Raw genomic sequence first — 26,808 nt, 5'->3', positions numbered from 1 at the left:
TACATAAAAGGGTAATTTCTGAAGTGTATAGTGCTCTGGGTTTTTTGTATGTTCTTTCCAATGGTTTATACTGGGAGATATGGGGAGTGGAGAACAAATTTTTTTTTTTTTTTTTTCCCAAGGCTAAGAAAATGTGTTTATTGGGAGGGAAATTGTCTGCTTTTTAGATTTAGTTTTTATAGGCTCTCTTTAGTGAGTAGCTTGCTTTTCTGGTACCAGGCAAGTTATATATTATTAAAATGCACTTTGTGACCTGCACAAATGCTTTAAAGAATTCACTTTATATATAGATATATATTTTTGATAGCGCTCCTTGTCTGATAACTCACGAAAGCAATTGGAACTGTGAATCCCATGACTGCTGCTGAAATTCAAGAGCTGCTGTTTAGAAATCTAAGGGGGGGGGGGAGGCAGACTGTTCACAAGGCATTCTGGATTGACACAATAGTAAAAATTTTAAACGAAAAGCCTGCACTTTGATACCAGCTTGCCTCCAGTGAATTTCTGTGGCTAAAGGGCAGTACTGGGTGCCATGAGACATGAGTTCCAGCTTAGTCTTCGCTGCATGGTTATTGTGTGACCTAGTTTTCCTCATCTTCTGTATGCTTTGTATTTTTCTATGCTACGAATAACAAATAGCACATAGTCTCACAAGGGGTGCGTGAAGTTTTTAATGTAAGATAAAACAATAATGTTTACTCCTTGAAATAAGAATATTTTGATTATTCTCAAAGGCTGTATTTCACTTTCAGTTGACAGAATGACAGGAATGGAGACTGAAACTGCACGAGACAAAGCCATGGAAGAAGAAAGCACTGAACAGAAAAAGGAGAGAGAGAAAAAGAAGAGGTCAAGGGTTAAACAGGTGCTGGCAGATATAGCGAAACAAGTGGATTTCTGGTTTGGCGATGTTAACCTCCACAAAGATAGATTTCTCCGAGAACAAATAGAGAAATCCAGAGATGGGTGTAAGTTTATATTCAGTATATTTCAGTAAACAGATATGTTTAACTTCCTTCTTTGCTGTATCGCTGGTGACGGTTACAAGTTATTTTCAGGTGCATGTCTACTCCTAGGGAAGACAGTAGTTCTATGCTGGAAACCAGCATTAGGATTAGCAGCTCAGGAGGCAGAGTTTGGTACTAGTTTTTAGAAATTCTATTTAGTATTTCTCTTTTCCTTTCCTTTATTACCAGCCATAAGTTAGAGGCATCTGCCAGGGTACAAATGGCTGTGTAAGAGACCTGATTTTCTTTTTTTAACTTTGTATAATTTTACGAATCAGCAAACAAACAAGGGTCATGTTGCCCTTGGAGGTACAGTATTTGACTTATAGGGTAGATACATGCAGAAATTAAAATGTCACTTGGATTTGTGGTTAGATATAGGTACTTTTTTTGTGTGTTTTCTCTACAAGTTTGATATGTGAGAAATTGTGTATTTGCATGTAGGGCTACTGTGGGTCTGTAGACAATTTTTGACGTTGTTGATTTGACTTAAGAGGAGGAAATGGAGCTTGGTTCTGAAACTATTAATCAGTTTCTGAATGAATTAATTTACACATTAGCTGCAGTAACTAGTATGCTTTTGCTTTAAAAAACAGTACGTGTGTGGTAAATACAGCCTATCAGTATAATTGTTCAATTAACTGCGTTACGCAAGGTGGACTAGAAGTGTGGTATGTTTGTAAAAAGAGGTGGCCTTTTCCATCAAAACAAAAAAATATCAAGTTTCCAAAAGTGTTGATTTATTTTTGTTTTCTTAAGGAGTCCATATTTATTTGAGGAGTCAAATCATTAGTCCAGTTGCATTGTGTGAAAAGTGTAGCCTTCTAACTGCTTGGTATAGTCCTCATTTATATTGAACTTCAAGCCAGTTTTTAAAAAAGGGCCTTCAGAGGAATAAAATTTACCCTATGTTTTTTAGAGATAATAGAGCTTGGATGTCTTTAACTTTTTTAACACTAATACTACATAATTTTCTGTCAAGGTTTTAGCAGCATGACTCATTGCAACTGAAGTGCAAGCAGGGGCTCTTTTGTGTTGGGAAGACTGGCTTAAACACTTAATTGAGTACTTGGAGGAGAGGTGTGTTTTCAATGCAAATTGTTTTTGTATTGTAAAACTACATCAGAAAGGGGGTCGTCTTCCTTTCTTTTCGAAGACAATAGTTATCAGTGGGGAGGTAAAAGAACGAAATTCCTTTATCAAAAGGTTAGCACAAAAGAAAATTAAATATAGGTTTACTTGAAACTTTAATTTTGATGGTAAAAATTTTATGTAAATCCTGGGTGGCATGGTTACTACACTGATGACTTGCAGATTGTTTTACAAAAATGCTAGTGGAGTGTTAATGCCAGATTAGAACATGCAACTAATGCTTTCTAGATTACCCTGTTTTTGTAACTTGCACCTTTTTTATCCCTAGATGTTGACATATCGCTTCTTGTTTCTTTCAACAAAATGAAAAAATTGACTACTGATGGAAAATTGATAGCTCGAGCAGTTAAAAGTTCATCTGTTGTAGAGGTATTTAATATTTCACTCTTGTATGTGCTGATACTGGAGTAATAATGACAGTAGTACTGAAGTAGGCAGTAATCTTACGGGAAATGTTTGTTCATGTTACTTTCAGCTGGATTTAGAAGGAACTAGAATTAGAAGACGCCAACCGCTGGGTGAGCAACCGAAGGATGTGGATAGTCGTACAGTCTATGTGGTAAGGTTGTACTTGTTGTATATGCCTCGTGTCTGGCAGAGTGCTTTACTTCTAACTCTGGAAACTCTTTTAAACTTTCTTGTTGTTAATTCTTTAAAAACCTACTGTGCGTTGTCTATGACAATCTAATTGCATGGTATTATTTACTGTATTAAGAACAACGAAAACAACATAAAGCAGCCACATAGTTTTACCAGAATTAGAAGGTAGATTTTCTTTGAGGGTATCATGGATTTAGTACAATAAAAGTTTACATAAAGTATAAAAGCTAATAGAATTTGATTGGTTTTTTATTTTTTTTTCTCCAAAAGAAAAGGACAGTGTGAGGGAGGGAAATGCATTATAGATGTACTGAACTTGTAATGCTAAGGCCCGTAGAGTGGGGTTAATGTACGTGTTTAATGCAGTGAATATTTTTTGTGTCAGAAGTGTGTCTGTGCATCAATATTCTTGTTAACACAGGGCACGACTGGGCGGGTGGCTGGCTACTGTTGCTTGTGCGGTGTACGTAAAGGAAATAAATTAAGCGAAGGCAGGTGAGCGCTGGCAGTGACCATGGCAAGAAAGGGATTGGTTTGGTACGCTGATTTCTTGTACCAGCTTAAATCATTTTAAATGCTGAGCAAAGAGTTGCTTCACCTGCTAGTAAGAAAAGGTGCACTTTCATTTAGCTATTACTGCTTTCACTGGGCTTTTCTAGTTAACGTCATTAGAGGAGCAACACTGGTACCAAGAAATATTTACTAATTACACTAATGTAGTCAAAGCTTTAGAATAATAACTTTATTAGTTTTATCAAACAGGAGCTGGCTGAGTTTGCAAGGTAATCGGGCGTACTTTGTAAAGTTGAATCTGTTTAGAAAATCAGAGGCAAGTGCCATGATACAAACCTCATTCTTCTAAGGGCAGATGTACATAAATGAGCTAGTCTTATGTTTAGGGGACTTTAAAAAAAAAAAAAAAAAAAAAAAAACCCCAAACAAAAAAAACCAAACCCAAAACAACAACAACAAAAACCCACAGAAAACCCCCTCCTAATAGCACACTATCCTGTGGCTACCTTGATACTGAAATGTATCATTAATTTAAATGAAAATAGTTTGTGCTGCTGGAAAAACTCCGCATCTCAGCATGATATTTCAGATGTGTCAGGGTGGAACAGCTATACTGTATTGTTTGCCTGCTTAAGTGGTAGCATGGAAAGAGATCTGACGGTTGAACTGTCACTTACTTAAAATCCTGTGCAATTTCTTAAATAGAATTGAAGCCAGTGTGGAATTCCCTTTGTCTCTAAAGAAAGCTTTTCATGGCTAATGTCAGTTTACGTATATACTTGTAGCTGTTAGCAGCTGAATTAGTAATTTCAAGCAGGCACCAAGCTTTCTGTGATGAAGATAATAATCATGGCCAAAATGCCAACCCATCCAGATAAAGAGAAGCTGGATTACTCTGATCATTACGTTCTTTAACAAAAGCCCAGAAAAGGTTATTAGTTTTTGGTTTGTTTTTTTTTTTTAAGTACGATGTGCCAATCCTGGTATTTCCCTAATGTGATTACAGGGACTGCTTAGAACTTCTCAGATACTTTTTTGGAAAAGATATTCCAAATTTAATGAGCTACATAGTCTGTACATAACTTAAATATATAGCTAAATGGTTTTTAATTTTAAGCTTTTCTGTAAGACCAAAATAGTTAACTGGTGTGTTTTGTAAGTTCCTGAATTCACAGAGATCTTGTTTAGAGAATATGTAGCAACCCGTTATCTTCTCTTACTGCTACCAAAAAGGGTGGGGTGTTTTCATTTTTAAAGACTAGTGTATGAGGTATCTGTTCTTTACACTGCAATTACAGAAAGGTGAAGCCACGTTAAATGACTGGTATGTAGCAGTGGGGGGGAGCAGAAGTAGTCAAAGTGTTGGTAAGTTTTGTTTCATTCTGGAGTAGGTGAAAAAAAGATTTCTGTGTCTGATTAATCCAGAGGTTACAGTTAAAGCCTCCACTGTGAAGGATTGTCTCCAACAGTAGTATGTTTTCTTAATTTATGGAGTAAGTCCAGGCTTCATTTCTGAACTAAGAATTGAAACGTAAAGATGTGTTTCTTTAAGGAATAGTAACTTAATTCCTTTATATTTTTTATAATCTCATTTAATTTTGCGAAAGTTTTCATTAAATTTCTCTGAAATAATCTTATGGTTAGTGACTTTTTTAATATGCTTTAATATAAACTACACTTTGCCATAGACTTTTTTTTTTACTCATCCCATAGTATTTTTAAAGCTTCAAGAAGCTGGCTTTTCAACTTTATACCAAACCATAATGAAATGCTTTTCCTCAGGCAGGCAGAGTTCATGCAAAAATAGTTTTCTACCTGAATGTGATAAATAATGTTTTCCTACAAGGAAAACCTTCTAGTGCAGTAACTTGCCATGAAAAACATGAAATATTGCTGCCTCTCCGTTGTTGTTTAGGCATGAATTTGAGAGTAGGGTCTATTTAGAAATTGATACGACAGCATTTCTCTTTGATTGGTGAAGGGAAATGTTTAGGAACTGAGACATGATGTCTGCAAGCTGCTGAAATGTGTTTCTATATTAAGGCGTTTATAGAAATAAAAAGCAGACAGTTTTATCATCCAAGAAGCTGGGTAAGTTTCTGCTGCATTTGATCAAGTAGGCCAGAAGTGCTAACTGCTAAGCTTTAAAGTGTTAAATAGCGGCAGAAATTTATCAGTTTGAGTAGTGACTCTTTACTGACCTGCAAGAATTCTTTGTATGATACCTGGATTACCAACAAATATAAAAAAAAAAAATCCTTGTGCTTTGCAGTGAATAGTTTGAAACAATGCAGAATTATGTTTGCTCAAAGGTCTTAAATTTACAAAGTTATTTCATGTTGCAAAGATGTAGCTGCAGGTGAGGTCTTGGTTTCTGTCACAGGAAGAGGATGAACATCTAAATTAAATATCTAATGTCTGTGTTCTAGGTATATGAATGATTAGAGCTCTATTTTCAGAGCACTGTTTTTACTACCTGAATGACCTCTTGACAAGAATATTTGCTGAAATAAAAAAAGCTTCTCAACATTGTCACATCAAACTTAAATACATTTTGTTGTGACAACTTTTTAATTAGATGTAGTAAACCATCTGATACAATGGTAACTCAGTAGTGAGAAAATGACCTTTCTTTCTTTCTTTCTTTCTTTCTTTCTTTTAGGAGCTGCTTCCCAAAAATGTCAATCACAGTTGGATTGAGCGGGTGTTTGGGAAGTGTGGTAATGTAGTTTACGTCAGTATACCCCGGTATAAAACTAGTGGCGATCCAAAAGGATTTGCTTTTGTTGAATTTGAAACTAAAGAGCAAGCAGAGAAAGCTATTGAGGTGAGTAATGGTGCCTCTGGTCTCTTAACATTCTTCCTGATTGTCACTTTGCGATACAGATGGTGTAGTCTCTACTAGTTCACCTACTGGATCTTTAAAAAATTCCTAAAATACCGTAATTTAAAAACTTAACTTAGCGGGAGTCATGTTCCTGTCTCCTACCCCCAGATCACCAGTTGATTTAACAATTATTTAAAAGTGTAATTCTGTTAATAACCTGGAGACTTGGTAGAAGCATAGTGGGTATTTTTTGGAATAACTTGGTTGGCCGCTCTTGGCATCTCTTACAGAAATAGAGATCTCTGTGTCACAGTACAACAGCTATTAAATTTCATCAGAATAGCAATACCTAATTTTCTGTATTTATATGTGATTTGAAAGTTTAAAAATATTTATGTTTCAATATCATAATGGTAACAGATGCATAAAGATACTGCACTTGAAATCAAGCTAGCTCTGCACTTAAAAAGCAAACGCCAACAATAACAACAAAAACCCCATGAAAACCAGCACGCCACTGGAAGTTCTGAAAGAGCAATGTATACCTCTGGAGTCATGAGGGACTACATCTTGCTTGAATGAATATAGCCCTGCTGGTTTTAACTTGGATGGAGATTGTTTAAAAAAGAAAATACATTTTTTAGTAATGGTGTGTGGATTTTAATTTTTTTTTTTTTTTAAGTTTTTGAATAATCCACCAGAAGAAGCGCCGCGGAAACCTGGGATTTTCCCCAAAACAGTAAAGAATAAGCCCGTTCCTGCACTGAACACAAGTAACAGCAGTGTAGTAGGTAAGTGCTATTAAGTTATTGGGATCAAGAAACAAACTGTTTTGTGCCTCAACTTCTGAAGAGAGACTTTTGACCTGCTGTGTTACTGCAGTCTAATCTCACATTTGTTAAAAACTTTATAAAAATAAAAATTCATGTTGCTGTTTGTTTGTTGGCCAATGTAGGCTTAAGAATGAAAGTGTAAAACTAAAATATAGTTAAGTGTCTGCCTTTTTGTTTTCCTGCTTGATAAAGAACTTAATTTCTTTTTTCCTCCGTTGCCAGCTACCGGTATTAGTCATTGTTGGGCTGGCAGAGCAGCTTTCAGACTGTACAATAAATCATTATCTAAGAATTTAGCATTAGCAAAAGACAAATCTGACACAGATTGTTTTAAAAATATTTAGTATTGAAGGGAAAGATGCAGACATAAGAGCAAAATTATACTTAAACGTTAGTGCTGTTCAGATGAGTTTGTGATCAGCTGACATAGAGCAAACCTTGTGGTATTTTTCTCTCTGCTGAATTTCTGTGAGAGAACTATGAAAACAGTGGATTTTTGCCTTTCTTCCTCGTTGGAACTCTTGCAATTTGAGCAGAGCAGTCTATAGCAGAATGAACTTCTTGCAGCATATTTACAATTCCTCTTTATGTGCTTCATAATTACTTGTAAAAACCTGGAGGATATTGCTGAGAAAAGAATCCTGAATTCATAGTTGAGCATGTTTCCAATAAATGCAATCTACTGTAACTTACAAAGCAGCATCACAGGATTATGTTGCAACTTTGATCACTGAAACATTTTTCCTCGTTTCTGATGATGTAATACAGTTTCCCAGACTTCAGACAACTTGCCATCTTTTTCATAAGCATAATGATGAATCATGTTATATTCCTCACTATTATCGCTAATTCTTTGTTACACCAGTAACTATTAGGACAAAAAAGTCAAAAAAACCCCACGCTTTTTAAACCCACCTAAGATACTCTCTACTGCTTCATACTGCATCCTGCCTGTTACAACTTTGAAGAAAGTAGACAGTATTGAAAATAAAATTATCTTTTTCAGATTGGTTAAGTTAACATTGTTTAATTTAGTAGGCAAATAGTTGCTCAATACATAAATAGCGTGATATATTCAGTGGGCTGAGTATTTCCTTTTATTCTCAGAATACAAATTGGCAGTCTTTTTTTATTTTCTTGTCTTTGTTGTTTGGCCTGGAAGGAGGAAGGTATCTCTTCTCAAAGACAAGTAAGGGGTGACATAACAAAATGTGCATTTGTTAAGGAGAAGCAAAGAAGTCTAGCTCCTTTCTTTTTAATTTGAGAGTAAGTACTTGAGGAATCCTGTAGTCAAGCTGCCCTTGTGACCCAGAGGTCTTTCTCACTTTTTGAGACTGCGAGTCTTATCTGTGTTTTTTTTTTCTCTTCTGCTTAAAATGCCTAGGAAGAACTTTGGGACAATGTATTGCATCTCTCTGGTAGTTAGAGATGGCAGAGACAGGCGTTTCATTGAACATCCCAGATTATAATGACGTGCAGTATCGTGATTGTTTGCTTAGGTCAGTTAATCTAATCTAGTTTTTAATCATTGGCAGTTTTAAATACTGTATTTTTAATACAGAAGAGAAGAAAAAGAAGAAAAAAAAGAAATCCAAAATCAAGAAAGAGAGCAATGTACAGGCAGCTGTAGAGACAAAGGAATCAAATGCGAACACTACAACAGAGCAAGTACCCAAGTCAAAAAGACATAGGACTTCATCGGAGTGCTCAGAAATGGAGGGAACCGAGACTCACAGGCAGCCCTCAAAGAGAGAGAAAAGAAAATGGGACAGAACAGAAAGCTCAGAGGTACCTTGGGAAAGCAGGCCGGGGAAGAGAAAAAGAACCAGCTCTGGGGAGGGTGAGACATCAACTCCAAAAGTGAAGAAAACTGTTCAAAAGGATGAAGTTCGTCCTGTAAAAGAAGAAACAACAGAAGCTCCAAAAGATTCCAATGGTAAAGTTTGTTGCATCTCTCTTTAGTATTTTCATGATTTATATGCATGAATGAAATCACGTGGCAGATGTATCTCTTACAGATGACAAATGGTAGGCTTAGTAATGAGGGAAAAGTCTAGACCAGGAGAAAAGCTCGAGTTAAAGATATGGCATTCTTTGCAATTGAAATTGTATTTGTAGTGGACTAAGTTAAGTAAATAGGAATCTTGATAGGCTAGAGGGTAAGAAGCAAGTGAGGAAAAGGGGGGTTGCAAAGAACATGCCTGGAAAGCAACGAGAAATTTAACAAGTGTAATCTGTGTAATACAACCGCATTAGCAAACTGACTTTTGGAGGCTAATAGGTTTATTACTTGGATTAAAGATTATTGAGTAAAACTTTCAAGTGCTGGTGAGAGATTCAGACACTGAATTTCTCTTTGAACAACTGAAAACGTAACTGGTAAAAGGTTGTTCTGCTTGGGTCAGTAGGTGAAAAATGGTTGGTATGGTGGAGGCATAACAAGGTCAGTTTAGGAATATGGTATTCCCTGCAGTTAAATTTAAACCTGGTAATGAGTCATTCCAAGGAGATAAGCTGCATGGAGAATAGGAAAGAACTTTCAGCACTGAAGCAGGTAAATCTCATCACAAGTAAAAATAGTTCACAAAGAAGTTAATATCAACAGAACTTCAGTGAAGTAAAGTATGGATTAAACAGTCAGCCTAGGCAAATGGTGACAGTAGAAGAATCTAGATAAGATTAAAATACAAAAGAAAAAGCTGATGATCCCAGTTTCTTACATGAGATAAGAGAAAAAAGCAATAGATGGGATTAAAAGCTGCATTGAAATCACATTTGGGTTGACAAGAATCCATGATTAGAGGCTAAACTCAAGCAGTTGAGAAAGTGGACTAGAAATAGGTAGTAGGCTCCGATTTCTGTGAAAGGAATCAAAGAACCAGTGTTCATTAAACTATTCTTTTAAGTATCTGTCAATGTTAGAACTAAACATTTTTCTTTTGGACTTTTTAATGTAGACGCTTCTGCGGAAGATGACAAAGATAAAAAAGACACATCCCTTTCAAAATCTAAAAGGAAACACAAGAAAAAACACAAAGAAAGACACAAAATGGGTGAAGAAGTCATTCCACTCAGAGTACTCTCCAAGTAGGTTATGAAATGTGTAACTTACTGTGTAAATAAATGTGGATGGGGAGCTATTTATTGTTTATAGTATGCATAGGTTTTACATACATTTTACCTTTAATCTCAGTGTGCACTGGGTTCCTTGGCAGTACAATTTTGCATTTAGTTGCTTTTTTGTAGTTATAACTGCACAAAGCAGTAGTGATGGCCTTTTGGCCTAATGGGAGCTATTGTTTAGCTGACCAACTTTTTGCCGTTCTCCAAACCTCGGGCATTTGGAACATTGCTCTTTTAGTCTTGTTGCTTTGTGGAAGTGTTTTTAAGTGTTTTCCTGGCGTTGTATGTATGAGTTACAGGAAACTTTTTCAAAGTCACAAGTTTTGCATACTTTATTGAAGTTTTATTGCTTAACAGGCTCATATACAACGATTTCACAAAATGTTTCTAACCTTTGGAATATTTTAATTCAGACTATGTAAATCTTTGTGTGTCTGACAGTCCATCACCATTGCTAAAGTGCAATTCCAATTTTTATACAACAGAGTTGCATATTAGCAACAGTATTAGCCTGTAGCTGAAAAGGTTCAAATACCGGAGTTTAAATCTGCCTAGGATAGTTCCTCCTGTGACAGTAACTGCAAATTGCCAGTTTACACCTGGTTTCTCAGTAGTTAGTACATGAAGTTACAAAAATATTCATGCCTGTAACTGTTGGACTCTTTTAGGAGTCACCGCAACTAAAACATGGAAGCACTTACTTTTTTAGGCATCCAGCAAGTACCTCCATGTTAAAGTAGAGGGGATCCTTGCCATCTTGTGCTATACCGAGATGCAAAATTGTGCTTTATGTTTAACACGGTAGCCACATGTGCAGTGCAAATACATCTTTTGTTTTGGTATCTGTTTCGATTTATTTCCTAGGAAGAGGGAAGTGTTGAGAAAAAAGGATTCACCATCACTAAAACATGGAAGCACTTACTATTCAGGAACAAAGCAAGTACATCCACATTTAAGTTGTGGGGATCCTTAGGTGGAGAGACTAAATAGTAACAAAACAAAAAAACAAACCAAACCCCACAACAAACAAAAAACCCTTAAAAAAGCATGGTATATACAGAGTTCCGATAATGCAATAATAATAAAATACATACATGTATATTACAGTAAGTAGGCTGCTTTGAGCTGCAGCAAATTTCTAGAAGTGCATTCAAGACCATCAGGATCCACCGCCACTGAAACATGGAAGCACTTACTTTTGTAGGCAGCAGGTACCTCCATGTTAAAGCGAAGGGAGTCCTTTAAAATTCAAAAATTGCTTCAAGTTTTTTGAACATACAGGCCACTGGAAAATAGTCTTCAGTAACATTTATGCTTTTAGCTCTTATTGGAGAAGTGTTTTTCTTTTCCCGGATCTATGAATCTTACGACTTGAAGTGTAGGCAAAAAAGAAAAATCCGGAATAGTATTTCAGTATTGCGATCAGGATTCACCTCTACTAAAACATGGAAGCACTTACTTTTTTTAAATCACAGAAAGCACCTCCATGTTAAAGTAAAAGGGGTCCACAAAAAACGGTAGTTACCAACGATGCTTGTCCTCTCTTCTGTCGAGATTCTGAGACTACTGCATCAAATAGAGAGAAAGGGTTTTAAATTTGAGATAACTATAGCAAAGGGGGTAAAAAAAAAAGTTTTAAAAAAAAGTTTTAAAAGAGCATAAGCATTGCAAATACTTGCCCGACTCATTCCCCTTGGTCTTCTCTTCCTTCGAGTCAAGTTAACAAGTACCTCCTTGAGCTTGTATTTATACCATACCTTGCTAGGGAATGGTGTTGCCTTTTTATCTCGCAGAATCATTACGTGGGTCTTTTGTTATTTTAATGTCTTTGCTCTGTTGAGAATGTATGATCCTGGGTGAGTCTGGATGCTTTTTTGAAGTATACAGTTGTCAATGTTAACAGCTAAAACCATTACCACAAGATATCCTCCTCTTTAAAAATCCTCTATCAGCTTGTTTGATAGCACAGATTAGGGTAACAATGAGTCGTTCTCACAGTGGCACTATAGGCATTGTGTTTCTGTGGAGCAAAGCTCTAGCTGTTTGCAGAAACATCTCCATGTTAAATGTATGTAAATATATAAATTGCTTCCATGTGGTGGTATTTTTTAACCAAAATGCATTTGAATAGTAAGGAATGTTCTTATCTCAGTAGGTTTTTGGTGAGTTTAACCAGTTGTTGATTTTCCATCAATGATTTTTCTAGAAAATAAGTGACTGATTCTTAATATAGTAACACAGGAGCGGGTTCACTGGACTGATTCAGTGAATTCAGAGTTCACTGTCTCTGCATTAACTCTGAGTTTAGTGCCTATGCTCTGTGTAGTTCCAGTAGAAAACAGTTTACCAAGCTGTTCTAGGTGTTTTCTGAATATATACAGTAAATCAGGGAGTCACTCTATTTGAATGGTAGGTTGATCTTGTTAGAACTTGCCTGCAATATTAAAACCGACAGCCAAATGATAAAAATGCAGATATTGACAAGGCTTAATTTAACCTCAGTGCAGGGAGATCTCTGATGGTAAGAATGGTCTGCGCTGCTCACCAAGTTCAGCTTAAGCTATTTGTAAACTGTTTTGTCCTAAGTTATTGTTGAGTCTCTAAACATTTTCTTGTCTGCAACTGACATCCTATGCCCGTGTTGCTGCTTATAGGACCGAATGGATGGATTTGAAGCAAGAATATTTGGCCCTTCAAAAAGCCAGTATGGCCTCCTTAAAGAAAACAATGTCTCAAATCAAACCGGAGCCTGTGGGAGAGATGGAAACAGAATCGTGTGCACAGAAAAAGCCTCAGTCTGAAAATGGCAAATGTAATCCTGGTTGTGATGTTTTTTGTCTTGTTTTCTTCATGATTCTAGTACACAAAGAGAAGTGGTTTAAGACACTGATCCTCCAGAAACACTACAAAATGATTTTAGTTTCTATAATGCAGGTGCTTTCTCTGAATGCCAAATATTATTAAAAGCAAACCTCCCTTATTTAGATAGATTTTTGGACTAAGGAATTTTATAAGTAAAGACTAAAAAAGTAATGTCAGCATATTCCGGTAGCACTTCTTAGGTCTAAGGATCTTTTTAGGTAATGGTAATTAAAAAAGCCTCAGAGAGGTAAATCAAGAATCAGCTTTTTTTGATGATGTAACTTGGTCCTGATTTGCTTAGGCTTAACTATACCTGCAGCGATTTACAAAACTATTTCTCTAAGTAAGGCATTCAAAAAATGGTTTGCAATTGGGTTTTATCAGCTTTATGGTTAAAAGTAGCTTTGTAATTATCTCCTCTTAGTTAAATTTCTACATTTTTCATAGATAGGGTTGCTTTTTTTTGCTCTGGTTCCTCTGTACTTCTCTTCACTAACTTCAATACTGACATTTCAATACCTGTCTGCTTATTTTTAATCACTCTAGAACCGAGGGTTCAGCTATTGACTGTAATCAACAGAATATAAATTATTCTTATAAGGAGACTCTGTAGGCTGTAAAAACGTCTCTAAGACTTTTTTGGAGCTATCTTTTTTTTCTTCTTCTTTTTACTCATATTGACTTTACTTTGTGAACAGTCTTGATCCTAGATGAAAAAAAAAAAAATCTGCAGTAGCAGTATTTGATGCCCCTTGTTTCATTTCTTGTGTCCACGACGTTGCTTATGTGCTTTCATAGCATCTTTACTTTGTCAAACTAATAAATGTAAAACTTTTTTCTTTTTGTCCCCCCATCCGTCCCCCCCTCTCAAATTGACCAGCCACCAGTGAAGATTCTGCCCCTCCTGCCAAGGCTAACACAATGGGGCCCCAGTTCGTGAGTGGAGTAATTGTGAAGATCATTAGCACTGAGCCCCTGCCGGGCAGGAAGCAGATCAAGGTAATGCCTTTGTAACCTCAGGGTAGCTGTTAGCCTTTCCTCTTACAGTGCCCCCCAAATGTTTGAATATGGAATACCATTTAAACAAGTCTTACTGATTTTTTTGTTTTAATTATTTGTTTGGCCAGTAGCTCTGTACAGATTCTTCTCTAGTATCTGTGAATGGCAGATTTTACAACGGCAAAATAGGGCAAAGAGGATGTTTCAAAGCAAAAATTAGCCTTTAGAGTGCTTCAAGCAATGTCAAGTTTATCATTAAAATAATGACAGAAATAAATAATGCTCTAGAGGATGAGTAGTTCTCTCCAGTTTAAAAGGAGAAGTTGAAGACCAAGTGGGTGCAGTGTTCTGTGTTTGTGTGTCATTGTGCCAGTCATTCTGGCACAATTCAGATCAAGAAATCTGTAGTAGTATATTGGGGGTTTTACCATTAACAGGAATTTAGGGGCAAGAAGATGCTCTCTGCATGAGAAAACAATCTTTTTTTTTTTTAGTAAGAAATTCACAATTACAAAAACTCCAGTTCAGTGAGTGTGACAGCACTAGAACTTGTCCAGTAATTCATTCACCCATTTCTTCCCCCCCCCCCAGAGCAAGTGCTCTTTTTTCTCAGTTTTAAAAAAGTGTTTAGAATAACTTAAGTTTTGTTTCATGTCATGTGAAAGTTACACATGCTAAGTAAAATATTTTATTTTAAGGAAAATAGCAGTTTTAAGCTGCATCGTTTTGAAATGGAAATATTAAGTTTTCCAAATGAAATAACAGGCTTTTTCCAGATACTGAATTTCCCATGAGTGTGACACAGGACATGTTCTCTCACAAATTGCACTTTTGGATGAATAACAACTGGAAAGAATTTGAACAACTTTAACTAACGTTGGAATAAATATTCAGACCACTTAGGACAATGAGAGAATGGTTCAAAATGCGAGTTCTGAGAAGACTTATCAAACTACCTTTATTTAAAACAGAGTAGTCCATTTGAAGTCACTGGCTGCTTGCCAGCGTGAAGTTTAGTGTGTGCATAAACCTAAGCAAGGTGAGAGACGTCTCTCTCACTGAAAACACACTGATCATAGGGTTTCTCGACTTAATCAGTCTTATCTGCCTGGGTATATTTGTAGGCAGTTGTCTGCGTGCTGGAGACGCTGAGAGAATGTAGTAGTTGTCACTGTAACGTTTGAGGGCCCCTTTGGCTGCAGTATACACCTTACTGTGTTAAGTCTGTGTGACAACTGAATGTATTGTGGTCAGGAGGTAAGCTTACTGTTCCTGCTATAGCTGGAAGCAAACTTAGTTTGATATTTCCAGTTATTCGTTTGGTTTCGTTTTAGGGAAGTGTTTCAGGGAAAACTAATGCTTTATGGCAGTAAAGGGGGACAAAGTAAGACTGGGGTGGCCTTTGCCGTTATTAATCATGTCTTTGGTTCCCATAATAAGTAGATAGGCGAAATATTTCACAAAATGTTAGCAAACAATTAAGGCAAGGTTTTTAGGGAGACACATGATTGCAGAATGCAACTGTAGCTGGAAGAAGCAATAATCTTTAGGGTGCACTAGCTCTTTTTCAGGTCAGCAGTGGAAGCTGCAAACTGTACTTGACACTTACTGGATTTTTCTGGCCATAGTAGTTGCTTTTATGAAGGGTGTAACTCTCTGACAAAATCTTGCTTTGCCTGTGTTCCTGGACTGTCATACCTACAGCAAACACTGCCACAAAGCAATGCATCTAGGGTTTTTTCCTTAATGAACTTCCAGAATTGATCTGTATTTCTGATTGTGCGGCAGGCTTAATTACTTCCACACACTGGAAAGGTCTTTGCAGAGTCGTTTTAATATTATTTTAATGTTTTAATTTTTTACTTCACTACTTCGGTGTTTTGCTATAAAGGCACTTCTCAGAGATCATAACATTTGCCAACTCCAGTAAACTGGGTCGTTGTGGTTTTCCGTGTAAGCATGACTTTGGGATACCAGAATTAAGAGGGGAAAGTAGCTTTGGTTGGCTCTCAAATTATCTCAACAGTATTGGCGCTTAAGTTTTGTTTTAAGGCTGTCCTTGGTAGTGGAGGGTTAAAAGCAATGTGTAATTCTTGAATAGAAGCATCTTTCTTGAGCTGCCTGCTGTGAACAAAATTGACTAGGAATGTGTGGTCTTAGTTAATTTCCCTAACAGCAGGTATTACAAGTGAAGTACTTCATCTGAAAGAGCATGTGTGACTCTTCTTCCTTCAGCTGTTAGTGAAAATTTTCAGACAGAGGTCACTTCATAAAGATAAGAAGGGTTGGTTTACTACTACTCATTTCTCAAATAATCTGCCATGAATGAGCTTGCTTTTATATATATTTCACACATAGAATGAAGCTAGGTATTTTTCTGTTGGACCGACATATATCAGTGTTATAGTACACAAATAATTTTTATTTTTAAAAAAAAGTCCATACAGATACAGTATTGAAATGAATGTATAATGGCTGATTCTCCATTATTAAAATTATTCTTATGCAAAAAAATCAGGAATTACTGCTTTAAATTGTTCTTGGAGGGCAGGGTGAGAGATAAATAGATGTTATAGGCTCATAAATCAGAATTCAGTTATAACCTTCTTAGGAAAATATATTAATTCAAAACTATTTGACAGAAGATTCATTGATTGAATGAAGAAGTTCAGTTATTGCCTTCTACTTCGTGACCTTTTTGAAAATGTCAGTGACCAACAAATTGAATGGTCCAAATGTCACTCTTTTTGTATTTTTTTTTAAAGTCTGGTTTATGGTCTGTGTTCTCTCGCGTGCTTTGATAGGATGCTTTGGCAGTGCTGGCTGATGTTGCTTATGTTGACATGCTGGAGGGAGACACAGAATGTCATGTCCGTTTTAAAACTCCTGAGGATGCACAGATTGTCATGAAATCGTACAAAGAAATACAGATCAAAAACAACTGGAAATTCGAAGTTCTCACTGGTAAGACTTCCCTTTTTTTAATGGTAGTACAGGAGAAGACTTAAGTACTGTGAAAAGGATGGTATGGCATGGTAGCTTTATGGATATATTTAGATATCTTGGTTGGGGAAAAGGCTGCATTTCTCTTTTCTGTGGGTCTTCTCATTTTGCTATGATAGTGAAATTGGTGAAACAGTGAGGGCTTTTATGCCACTGTTTGGAGCAAAATAACGATTTTGCTTGCCTTTATCAACTTAATTCTGTTCTTTTGAGATTGATTTATTTACGTCACTTTTAGTGGCAATGGACTATAGAACTTAATTCACATTTCAGCTTTATGAATATAACTTTCTGATGATGCAAAAGAATTTTAAATTAAGATTTTCTTGAAAATACTGAACTCGTGTGTGAAATAACAGGACAAGGATCTAACAGCATGGATACACTTACAGTGGTTTTAGCACTTGCCTTCTAATTAATCTTTCTTTTCTCAGGAAGTTGAATAACTTATGCTAGAGTAATGCCTTTTTAAAATTGTATTTACACTAAAATTTTTACTGGCTTGCTTTGTAACGTCATCCTAATGTGTGTTATTTTTTTCTGAAATTACTCTGCTGTTCTAAATTGGTATCTTGTAGTAGATTGGAATAGTCTTCCAAGTGTAGAGTAACCTCTTGATGGAAGTGAGGGGTAGAAGAAGGGGGGAGGGGGGAAGTCTCTCAAACTTTGCTACTGTATTCATAAAACTTTTAAATTCTAGACATGCACTAAAAATCCTAAATGCGCAAAAAACCAGGTAAAACAATCCAGATGAGATTCTCTCATCTGTGTATTTAAATATTTTACCACGCTCCCGGACAGATCCTCACATAGGACCCGGTTCCATGCGTGCAGGGATGTAAACTCCCATAAATGTCAATTAAGGATTGCAGAAGGAAGAGCTATAAGAGAAGCAATAACCTTCATGATAATATCAAAGTTAAAGTTTGAGACTCACTGAATGGTGCTAATGTCATTTGGAGATAGATTTGTCTCCAGAGTGTTCTGTGTTCCAGAGATCCAGAAACAACTTGAAATACCGCATTTTACAACTGTGTGCTCTGTGTGTATTTCTCTGGTTTTGTATCCTTATATAAAAGAGTGCAGTAGTAGATTAGGAGGGAGTACTACATTGTAGGAGCGTTCCATTCATAGTCTTAAGATTTTTTTTTTTTTCAAACTGGTTCATTGAAATGAGAATGGAAAGGCTTCTGAAGAATGTAGAAGTGACTCTCGGTAAGGATTTCAGCTTTTCTTGGTGGCATAATGGGAGAGAGAATAAGAATAAGGAAAGAATCTTTAATGCTCCCTGCTGCAGGGACTAAAGCTTTCCCAGTAATATTTTACTTCTTAGGACTTGAATTTGACTAAATGTCTTCAGTTTTCTCATCTGACAAGGTACTAAACATCTATGGTAATGGTTAGATGTTATTGTGATTGAATGTATAAATGATGCTCTTAAAATGTATGCAAAATTGGTCTTCAGAATTACTAATTCCGTAACTTCTGCGGGAATCTTTTCTAAGATCACTTGGAAACTTCCTTGTAAGGGAAGATTTCCCATGAGACCGTACAACATTACATCACAAAATTCCCATCATGATAGTTACAGCGCAAACCAGAGGAAACAGTGGCAAGCTGCTGCTTACTGCAAAACAGCCACTGAAAAAAGCTGCAAAATTATTTCCTCTTATATTGCCCCCATGTTCAAATATTCCTGACTGCCCATGAAGTCCCCAGAGTTTGCTCCTAACAATGGTTTTGATGAAACACCATAACCTCAGTCATTCTTACAGTAATTTTTTGTTTGTTTGTTTGATAGTTGTTTAAAATTAGCCAGAGGCTGAGTACATCATTAAATCAAAGGGCCTCCGAGTGCTATGGTGAAACTTTAGCTAAAACTGAGCTCCTTCTGCTAATTACAGGTAGAGAGTGGTGTTTTCATGTGTCCTCAGTTCTTCTTGTTTAGTTTGTAAAACTCCTTGCTTGGGAAAATTTGGAAACCTTGGCAATCCAGTCCTAAAGTTAATAAAATGCATAGGACCTTGATTCAGGTCCTGTCCGGCTCATACAGAACAGGGACCTCAGTGTCAGATTTAAGCTTCTTTGTATGGAGCTTTTCTTTTCTTTGTTCACCTCGGTGTGCGTTGGTCAGATGTTGCAATGCTGTCTGACTTCTCCGACTAAGAAATTTGAGACTGATGGGGAAATACTTGGTAGGTTTCCCTAACAGGTATTTTCACATGTGTTTACCTTGGTTAGAAAAGATTCCTTCTCATCACAGCTGAAAACACTGCATCCATTTGTACTGAATACTTTTATTCATGTACTGTAATGTTAATTTGTTTTTCAAGGTGATCATGAACAACGTTACTGGCAGAAGATTTTAGTGGACAGACAAGCTAAACTTAACCAGCCTCGAGAAAAGAGGCGGGGTACTGAGAAGGTAATTTGCAAGTAAATTTTTTTCCTGTACAGCCGTATGGTTGAAAATATGACTCTTTCTGTGTAGGTCTACATTTTTTTGATACTTTAACGTTTGGTGCTCTATTTAATCCAGTTAAATCACTTTCTACTGACTTTGCAGCAGGGTTTTACAGCCACAAAATAGAGAACGTGTGGCTCTCCTGGTCCAATTGCCAAATGCAAGGCTTGTCTTTATGGAGTAAATCAGAGGAAGTTAAGTCCATGACTAAAGGCACGAAGTGAATTTGTAAGCTGGATTTCCTTTAAAACGCTGTCTGGATGAGTTCATTAAAAAGTGAAGTAGTCTTGGTTTGCTCTAGTGTGGTAAAGTCCAGTGCTTTAGCCTTAATTCTCTAGTATGACAAAAAGGTTTTCCTCAGAATAAATCTCTCTTTTTCTCACGATTTACACACTTTTTTTAGTGTACGGTTCTGTGCTATGGTGAACGCTGGTGTGTTCCTAGCCTAGTCAAGATTCTATGCACCAGCGTGTCTGTGTTCTGATCCAGACAAATCTGAATGCAGCCGCAAGTGTTGATAGCTGAGCAGCTTCCAGACCAAAACTGCCTCACATCTAGTGAAATTTCCTTCCAGCCTTGACCTTGGTGCGCCTGTGAGGCCACGGTGTTGAGGGAGTGTTGCAATGAACTTGCAGGCTGCAGTCTCCACTCCTGCCCCAGAAGATCCTTCCAGGCATGAAGGGTTCTTGATTAAGCCAGTCAGATCCTTTACCTAACAAGAGAGGAGCCGAAAAGTATTTCACAGACATTTTATTGCTACGTTTACTTTACACATTGCAGATAAGGTTTCTGAGTTGGCTTTAACCTGAATGTTCATGCTGTCGCTTGCAAAACTTCAAAATCATCTGACCTTAATGATTTTCTGGTGACTTGGAGACTTTGTTCCTAGACGCTCCAGTGATACACACAATACCAAAAATTTCCTAGTTGTTCCGAATGTAATTGAAAAGAAATATTAAACTGACCTAAAGGAACAGCAGTTGTACAGGTCAAAACCTTGTCTTGTACAAGGCATATTTTGCATGTATTATCTTCTTTGTTTAAATGTTCTTTCAGAGATCCCGTAGACAGATGAATCTAGTTCTTTTAAAGAAAGGTGTGCATAAAGAATTTCCCCAAGTGACTGATTTAATTTTCTTAAAAGCATAAAAATAGCATTGGCTCTAGCCATTTGTAGCCATATGTAAGGAAACGTGAAAACCACACAGCTTTAGAACCTTTTACTGAGTGCTGCTAGGTTTTTTTTTTTCCAATTTTTTAAAAATGTACTTTTACTTTTTTAAACAAAAGGTGCCAGTGGCACTTTTGACTTTGATTTGGGCTGTAGGTGCCCTGCTCTCAAGTTTCTGTTCTTCATCTTTTGAAGACTGGTATTTGTTGACCAAACTGGTGTAAATTGGCCAGTAATGTACCTCATCTAGGCTTGCAAATATAAACTGTCTCGGTTCTGCCTAACAATAGCAGCAGCAAGGATGCAAGCTCCTGCTCCTCCCCCTTACCCATCACCTTGCAACACTGGGAGGTGTTAACTTCAAAGCTTAGTGAATACTATTTAAATGCTAACACTGTTAAGCGAAACATCAAGAAAAGAATGCCTCGCTGTCGTCAATAACTCTTAACCCTTTCGTTACTTTTTGACAGTCTGAATTCCAGAAATACAGGCTGATAATGAGAAGTGTTTCTGTCTCTGTTCATTAATATTAATTTTAATCTTTTATTTGAAAATTCTTCCAAAGTACTCGTAGCTTGACTTCTTCGGAAGGTCACAATAAAGGGAAAGAAAAAAGTAATATAATGATTCATAATTAAACATGTACAGCTGGATATGCCATTAGTGTATTTTTCTTGTAAAGATCTATTCTGTTCCAAGGTTTTAAAATCCCTTACAAGATCTCTCTTTGAAGATGAGCATTTGCCTGTTAGCTGTTTTATACTCATAATAAAGACAGCATCTTATGATTTCTTTCAATTAGTGTTTAAATGTAGGCTTAAAAATTAAATTCATATAAGCTATATAGCTGCAGTGATGTCCATGTGAGTATTTACAGTAATAATGTAATAACTATATATAATGTATAATAATGTGTAGCAATAACGTATAATAATGTGTCATGATGTACTAAAGATATAGTAGTAATGTAATAACTATATATAACTATAATAACTATAGTAATGTAATTATAGTAATAATGTAACAAAGTAATAACATACGTTCTGTTGCTTGGGCTGCATCACATTACAGACAGTACACAGTAACAGAGCAGAGAGATGCTTTTGAGCGTAACTTTAGGCAGATTGAGATTCCTCTTTTCTGCGTGTTCTAAAAAGTACAGGCTTACTCGGCTTTCCTGCAATGGGTCCTGTGGCATGCCAGGATAAGGGTTAATGATCACTTCAGCAGAGGGTTTCCGGGGTAATGCCTCTCCCCTGAAAAAAAAAAGTGGAAGAGATTTTACTTTCTCTGGCATAGTTCTTATAACAAACTAAATTTCCACGAGAGACTGGGTATCCCAATGTTCCCCAGAACTTGTGATTAATGCCTAGCCATCCTTTGGAGTTTAAAAGGTGTTCAGTGTCAGGCTTTTCCCCCAGGGCTGGTCGTTCATTGTCACTTCTGTGCTCCCCTCTGCTGCCCCTTCCAAATCCATGCTCTTTTTATTTTAGCCTGTTGTTCAACTGCATGAAAAAACAACCTTAGTGATTGAGTGATACAGATTTAAAACCTTCTTGCCAGAACTGTTTCTTTAGGGCGGTGCTGCTTTATGCAGACCTAAAGCAGTTCATCAGTCTGTAGCCTTAAACTCTCTAGGCTGATTAAAGTTGTCTGTTCACAAAGCAAAGGCAGGAGTGCCTGCAAGCTTTCCACTTGGGTACTTCTCTTCTGGGAGAAGGTGTTGCTGAACCTAGTTTACATTTTGTACCCTTGCTTACATAGAAGGAAAGGGGGAAGTTTAGGAGGGTGGGAGTGGTGGTAGAAGTGAAAGGCATTTAGGGAGGAAGTGAGAATTGGGTATTTGCAAAGGGCGGAATAATTTGCAGAATAGATGGGGAAAGGAGGATAGTGGGAATGCCTGGGCACAGCCCACGCTGTTCTCTTCTGATTACGCCGGGGGCTCAGCGGCTTGTCCTTGCAAGACTGACCAGTTCCCTGTCTGTGCACTGGTGGGGAGAGGTCCCACTCCAGGCCACAAAGAAGCCCCTTTCCCTGGTTCTCTGAAGTTGGTATCTGTGGAAGGGCTGGATACCTGTTTGGAGACATGAATAGTGGTGTGCTTAGAAACAGGTGCTGATACTGGATTGATTAGCTGAAAATGGGAATCCTTGAGGCCTCTGGCAAATTCTCCAGCTCTGAGGTGCTGGTATAGAAATGCTCACTGATACAAACTGGGCAGTTCACATCTTAAAGCTTTCCTTCGGGTGTTTGTATTCGCCATCCCATATGTTGAATGAAAGACCCACTGTACTCCTCCTCGCTTCTTTTTAGAGCTTAACTCTTTCGATCCATTTTTCAGATAGCAGAGAGTAAAAGTAACTCTTGGTTACATCCTTAGATCAATTTTATTTCTGGACAATGGTTGAGAAAGTAATCTACCAGAACTTATGGTCTGATGCTGTTGAGAACACGTTAAGGATTGCGATCAAGTTAAATACTGGGGGGCGCAGGGCGACATACCAGTAAAACTGTGGTAGGGTACTTACACTGCAGCACAGCAAACAATGCATCCGTGCAACATCCGCGTAGAGCGTAATTCCTGACTGCCGTAATCAGTGCAGCAGCATACCTTGCACTTCCATGCTGTGTACAAGGTACAATGTCTGCAGGACAGAGCTGTGACCACAGTCATACGGATAAATTGTAAATAAATTGATTTATATGTGCAGCTTTTCAAATCTAGCAAACTCTTTACTGGACTGCCTGGTGAGCAAGTGCCCCTCTACCTCAGCACGGGCTAATATTTTTTAGTAGTCTCCATCAGATAAGTTAATGTGGATTTATGCTGGTGCGTTACAGATGTGCCTAGATTCACAGGAGTTTCCTGCTTTCTCACTTTTTATTCAGATTAGGCAGCCTGTCTTGTTCCTTATGTTGTAGTTTGGTTTTTTTTTCATCTTATTCATGTAACAGTTACCTGATGAGCTCTTGCTTATGGTTAAGGAATTTTAATGGGGCATCACAGTAACAAAGCTTGTACCTTTGCTTTTGGGTATTGGAATGACTTCGTTGCAGTAGTGTGGTTCAATCTGTGAATGTTCTAGTATGGATGATATAAAAACAAGTATGCTTTTAACGTTCTCAGTGTTTTGTTTTCTGCCTGAAGACACGGTGCACAAGTTGAAAATTAGCAGGTTAGTTATGTTCCACAAGAGCATTACTCATACTTCTGTACCAGGAGCAGCTAACCAGGTACCCTAGTAATTTAGGCAATGTGCCTAAAATGCAACTGAAGAACAAACAAATCCCTGATCAGACAGGGTTTTGAGTTAGGGATTCCTACCTAGCAAGTCCCTCCAAACTGCACCGTTATTTCTTGAGATTCATTCTCAGCAGGGTTGTGATATGTATTGTGCTGTTTTCCCAGCCTCAAGGATGGGCCCCATCTGGATTTCAGTGGGTTTGTTTCTTTGCTGTAACTGAGTGTAGAAAATGACACAATATTCCTAAGGCATTTTTTTATGGCCTGACCTTGTTTTTCTTACATCAGTAACAGCATAAATCCAATAAAAGGGTAGGTTTTTTTAACTTACTGTATGAGACTGTGTTTTGGGATTTTTGAAGTTGTAATTTTGTTCTCTTCAACCATGTTGGGAGGGAGAAGGGATGGAATGAAAGATGCTGCATTGTCCAGAGATTGAAGAGATGCCTTACTATTTTTGATGGTTCTGAGGCAATACTGAAATAAATTATATTAGGGATGCTTTACCTTTTTTTTTGTTTTTTTGGTCAGATGTACAGGTTAGCTCAGCTGTTCAAAGTTCAGCTTTATCTTACGAAGTTTCATAAATCAGTGAATAATATATTAATGATTGTGAGAGAAAATCGTAGCAACATAATTGTCCTCTAACTTTTCTACAATGTTTTTCCTGTTTGCAGTTGATTGCTAAAGCTGAAAGAATGAGACTTGAAAAGACTCAACAAACAAGTAAACATATTCGCTTCACTGAAGATAACTAACCAAGACTGACTGTGATCTTGAAAGTGAACTAGGTATTTAAAAAGAAAAAACAAACAACTGAAAACAAACCCCACAAACACCACTGCTTACAGCAACTAAACTGTTTTTAAGGCAACATCAAAACCTGGTCCATTTGATTCATAATTCTGCAGACTGCAAGTATGAAGATTGTTCTGAATCCCATTTTTTAACTAGGCTGAATGTTTACTGCTTCTGAGCCTTTAGGTAAAGCTTTCTGGAAAACATGTATTAAGAGATCTTGCTTTGGTTCACTTCTGGGTTTTGTGTTTTTTTTTTTTGTATGTTGAAGTTTTATACACTAGGTTATGAAATAAAATGCTTGAGAAATTTTCAGTTGTGCATCTCTAATTCTTCAGTCTGCTTTATGACACTATAAATAATAAATCTGGTTAATGCTAAATTAATTCTCTAGGCCTCTGTTTAGTCCACCAGACTACAAAACTACATCAAAACTACAGTAGCATGACTGCATAATCTTCCATGTATTTTAAAGTGGCTAGGACTGTTCAGAAAATCTGTCATTGAGAAGTCTGGAAGAAAATTCACTTGCATGAAGTGCGCGCTAAACTGAATTTAGACTTTTTTTTCTAGAAGAATCTTCGGGGGAAGAAATAAGAAAACCTTTGTTTGTTACATCTGATAACTCTAGCTCCAGAAGTAATTCTCACTTAAAGATAAGTGTTAAAGTTGTGTAGTTCACAAGTTAAGATGGTGATCTTAATGTGCTTCAAAGTATTTCACTGTAGACTGGCAATATTTAAAAAACAACAAAACCCCCCTAAACATAAAACTGGAATGATATAAAAGGCTGAACTTACGTATGATTAAGTCTACTGTTAAAGCTCCATTAATGTAAAGATAAATTCACATGTTTATTTGTGAGATTGTTTTAGTGACTTTTGTTGCAGGGCAAATAAGACGCTAACACATTGGTTTATAAAAGTGTGAAACTTCCTTATAAATAGAAGGATGAGCAAGTTATTTTGAAACTAAAAGTACATTCCTAAAATACCATCAGAGTCTCTTGAAGGAAACTGTGTCAATGATGCTCTAGGTGTTTTTGTGGCTATAGATTTTGCTGGTAAGATAGGTTAGCATTCTTAAATTCTATGCTGTCAAATTACTGGAGCAGTGTAGGTACTTTAATAATAAATTTGGTGACCCTGGTATATTTGTGCTGTCTAAGAAATAATGCAGATTCTTTTCTGCTGAATTCTTGAAAGTAGTGTGGGTATAATACCCACGGTGGCTTTGCAGTCAGGGAGAACAGGAGGCAAAGGAGGAAAAAAAAAAAAGGAAAAAAATATTTTCCAAGATATTATACCAAAGCATGTTAACTGTAATCAAAATAGCCAAGATAAGAATAGTGTGGAGAAGCAGCACAGTAAGAGCGGAGGACTATTTATGGAGCACCTTTTATGTGCGGCTATTTGTGCTGTAGCCTAATGCAGCAGCAATGGGAACTATTTATTTGTACAGACCGTAGGCTCAGGTACCACCAGAAGTCTCCATCCTTCACTCCCACAAGACTCCAGCTGGTATGTGAGCCACCAGCAGCCCTCTCCTCGGGCGGGGAGGGAGTGCATGGAGAGGATTACCACAAGTCAGTGGAGAGGGTATAGCAGTGATCAAACTAAAGATGGCAGAAACACAGAGGGGGAAAAAGTGCAAGATAAGAGACAAACTTTCGGGGCTGGAGGGGAAGAGCTTGCTAATGGTTCTTGGAAATTGTGTAAGGACAACTCCTCCCAGGGGACGGCCAGGGAAGGGTGGGGGGAAGGCTAGGAACTCCCCTGTATGCCAGGTGCCCGTGTGTGGACTTCAGCAGTATTCAGATGTTTAGTCCAATTGCAGGATTTTTTTAATTACTATTATTTAATCTTCCTCTCCTCTGTTATACTAGGTGGGTAAGATATTTGATGACACAGTAGAGAGAACTGAGATACCCAGCTATGAAAAGAATTGATCAATGAATGTCTTCTAGGCATCCTGTCTGAAAGATAGGATCCCCCCTGCCCCCTCCCCCCCAATTTCTGTGATGTGAAGGGAAAAAAACCTGAACAGTGTACTCTGGGTAAAATGTTTTGGATTTTTCTGCTGAAATTCATTTAAGTCAAAAATAAAACCATGTTAATAATAATTCAGATCATAAATGATTCAGACTTCTTATGTTTTGTGGAGAGTGCAGTGGAATTGCAAAAGCATAAGTTTTGGAGTCTTGCTCTTTTAT

The 26,808-nt window shown here is 37.2% G+C and overlaps 1 protein-coding gene across 5 annotated transcripts in view; it reads left to right on the top strand.

Moving 5' to 3' along the window:
- Window positions 1-24,911, top strand: part of LARP7 (La ribonucleoprotein 7, transcriptional regulator) — a 28,983-nt gene extending 4,072 nt beyond the window's left edge. For all 5 annotated transcript variants that reach the window (XM_072862792.1, XM_072862793.1, XM_072862790.1 and 2 more), the window contains 12 exons: window positions 753-968; window positions 2,428-2,528; window positions 2,635-2,718; window positions 5,935-6,099; window positions 6,782-6,890; window positions 8,494-8,868; window positions 9,890-10,019; window positions 12,710-12,867; window positions 13,798-13,916; window positions 16,721-16,880; window positions 19,253-19,344; window positions 24,476-24,911. In XM_072862792.1, coding sequence (XP_072718893.1) covers window positions 761-968; window positions 2,428-2,528; window positions 2,635-2,718; window positions 5,935-6,099; window positions 6,782-6,890; window positions 8,494-8,868; window positions 9,890-10,019; window positions 12,710-12,867; window positions 13,798-13,916; window positions 16,721-16,880; window positions 19,253-19,344; window positions 24,476-24,556 — 1,782 coding nt within the window. In that variant the 5' untranslated portion in view covers window positions 753-760 and the 3' untranslated portion in view covers window positions 24,557-24,911. The remainder of the gene's footprint in view (window positions 1-752; window positions 969-2,427; window positions 2,529-2,634; window positions 2,719-5,934; window positions 6,100-6,781; window positions 6,891-8,493; window positions 8,869-9,889; window positions 10,020-12,709; window positions 12,868-13,797; window positions 13,917-16,720; window positions 16,881-19,252; window positions 19,345-24,475) is intronic.
- Window positions 24,912-26,808: the final 1,897 nt, after the last annotated feature.

This window comes from Ciconia boyciana, chromosome 5 (assembly GCF_034638445.1).
Source record: "Ciconia boyciana chromosome 5, ASM3463844v1, whole genome shotgun sequence".
NCBI classification, from domain to species: Eukaryota; Metazoa; Chordata; class Aves; order Ciconiiformes; family Ciconiidae; genus Ciconia; species Ciconia boyciana.
This window is presented reverse-complemented; position numbering and strand designations above follow the sequence as displayed.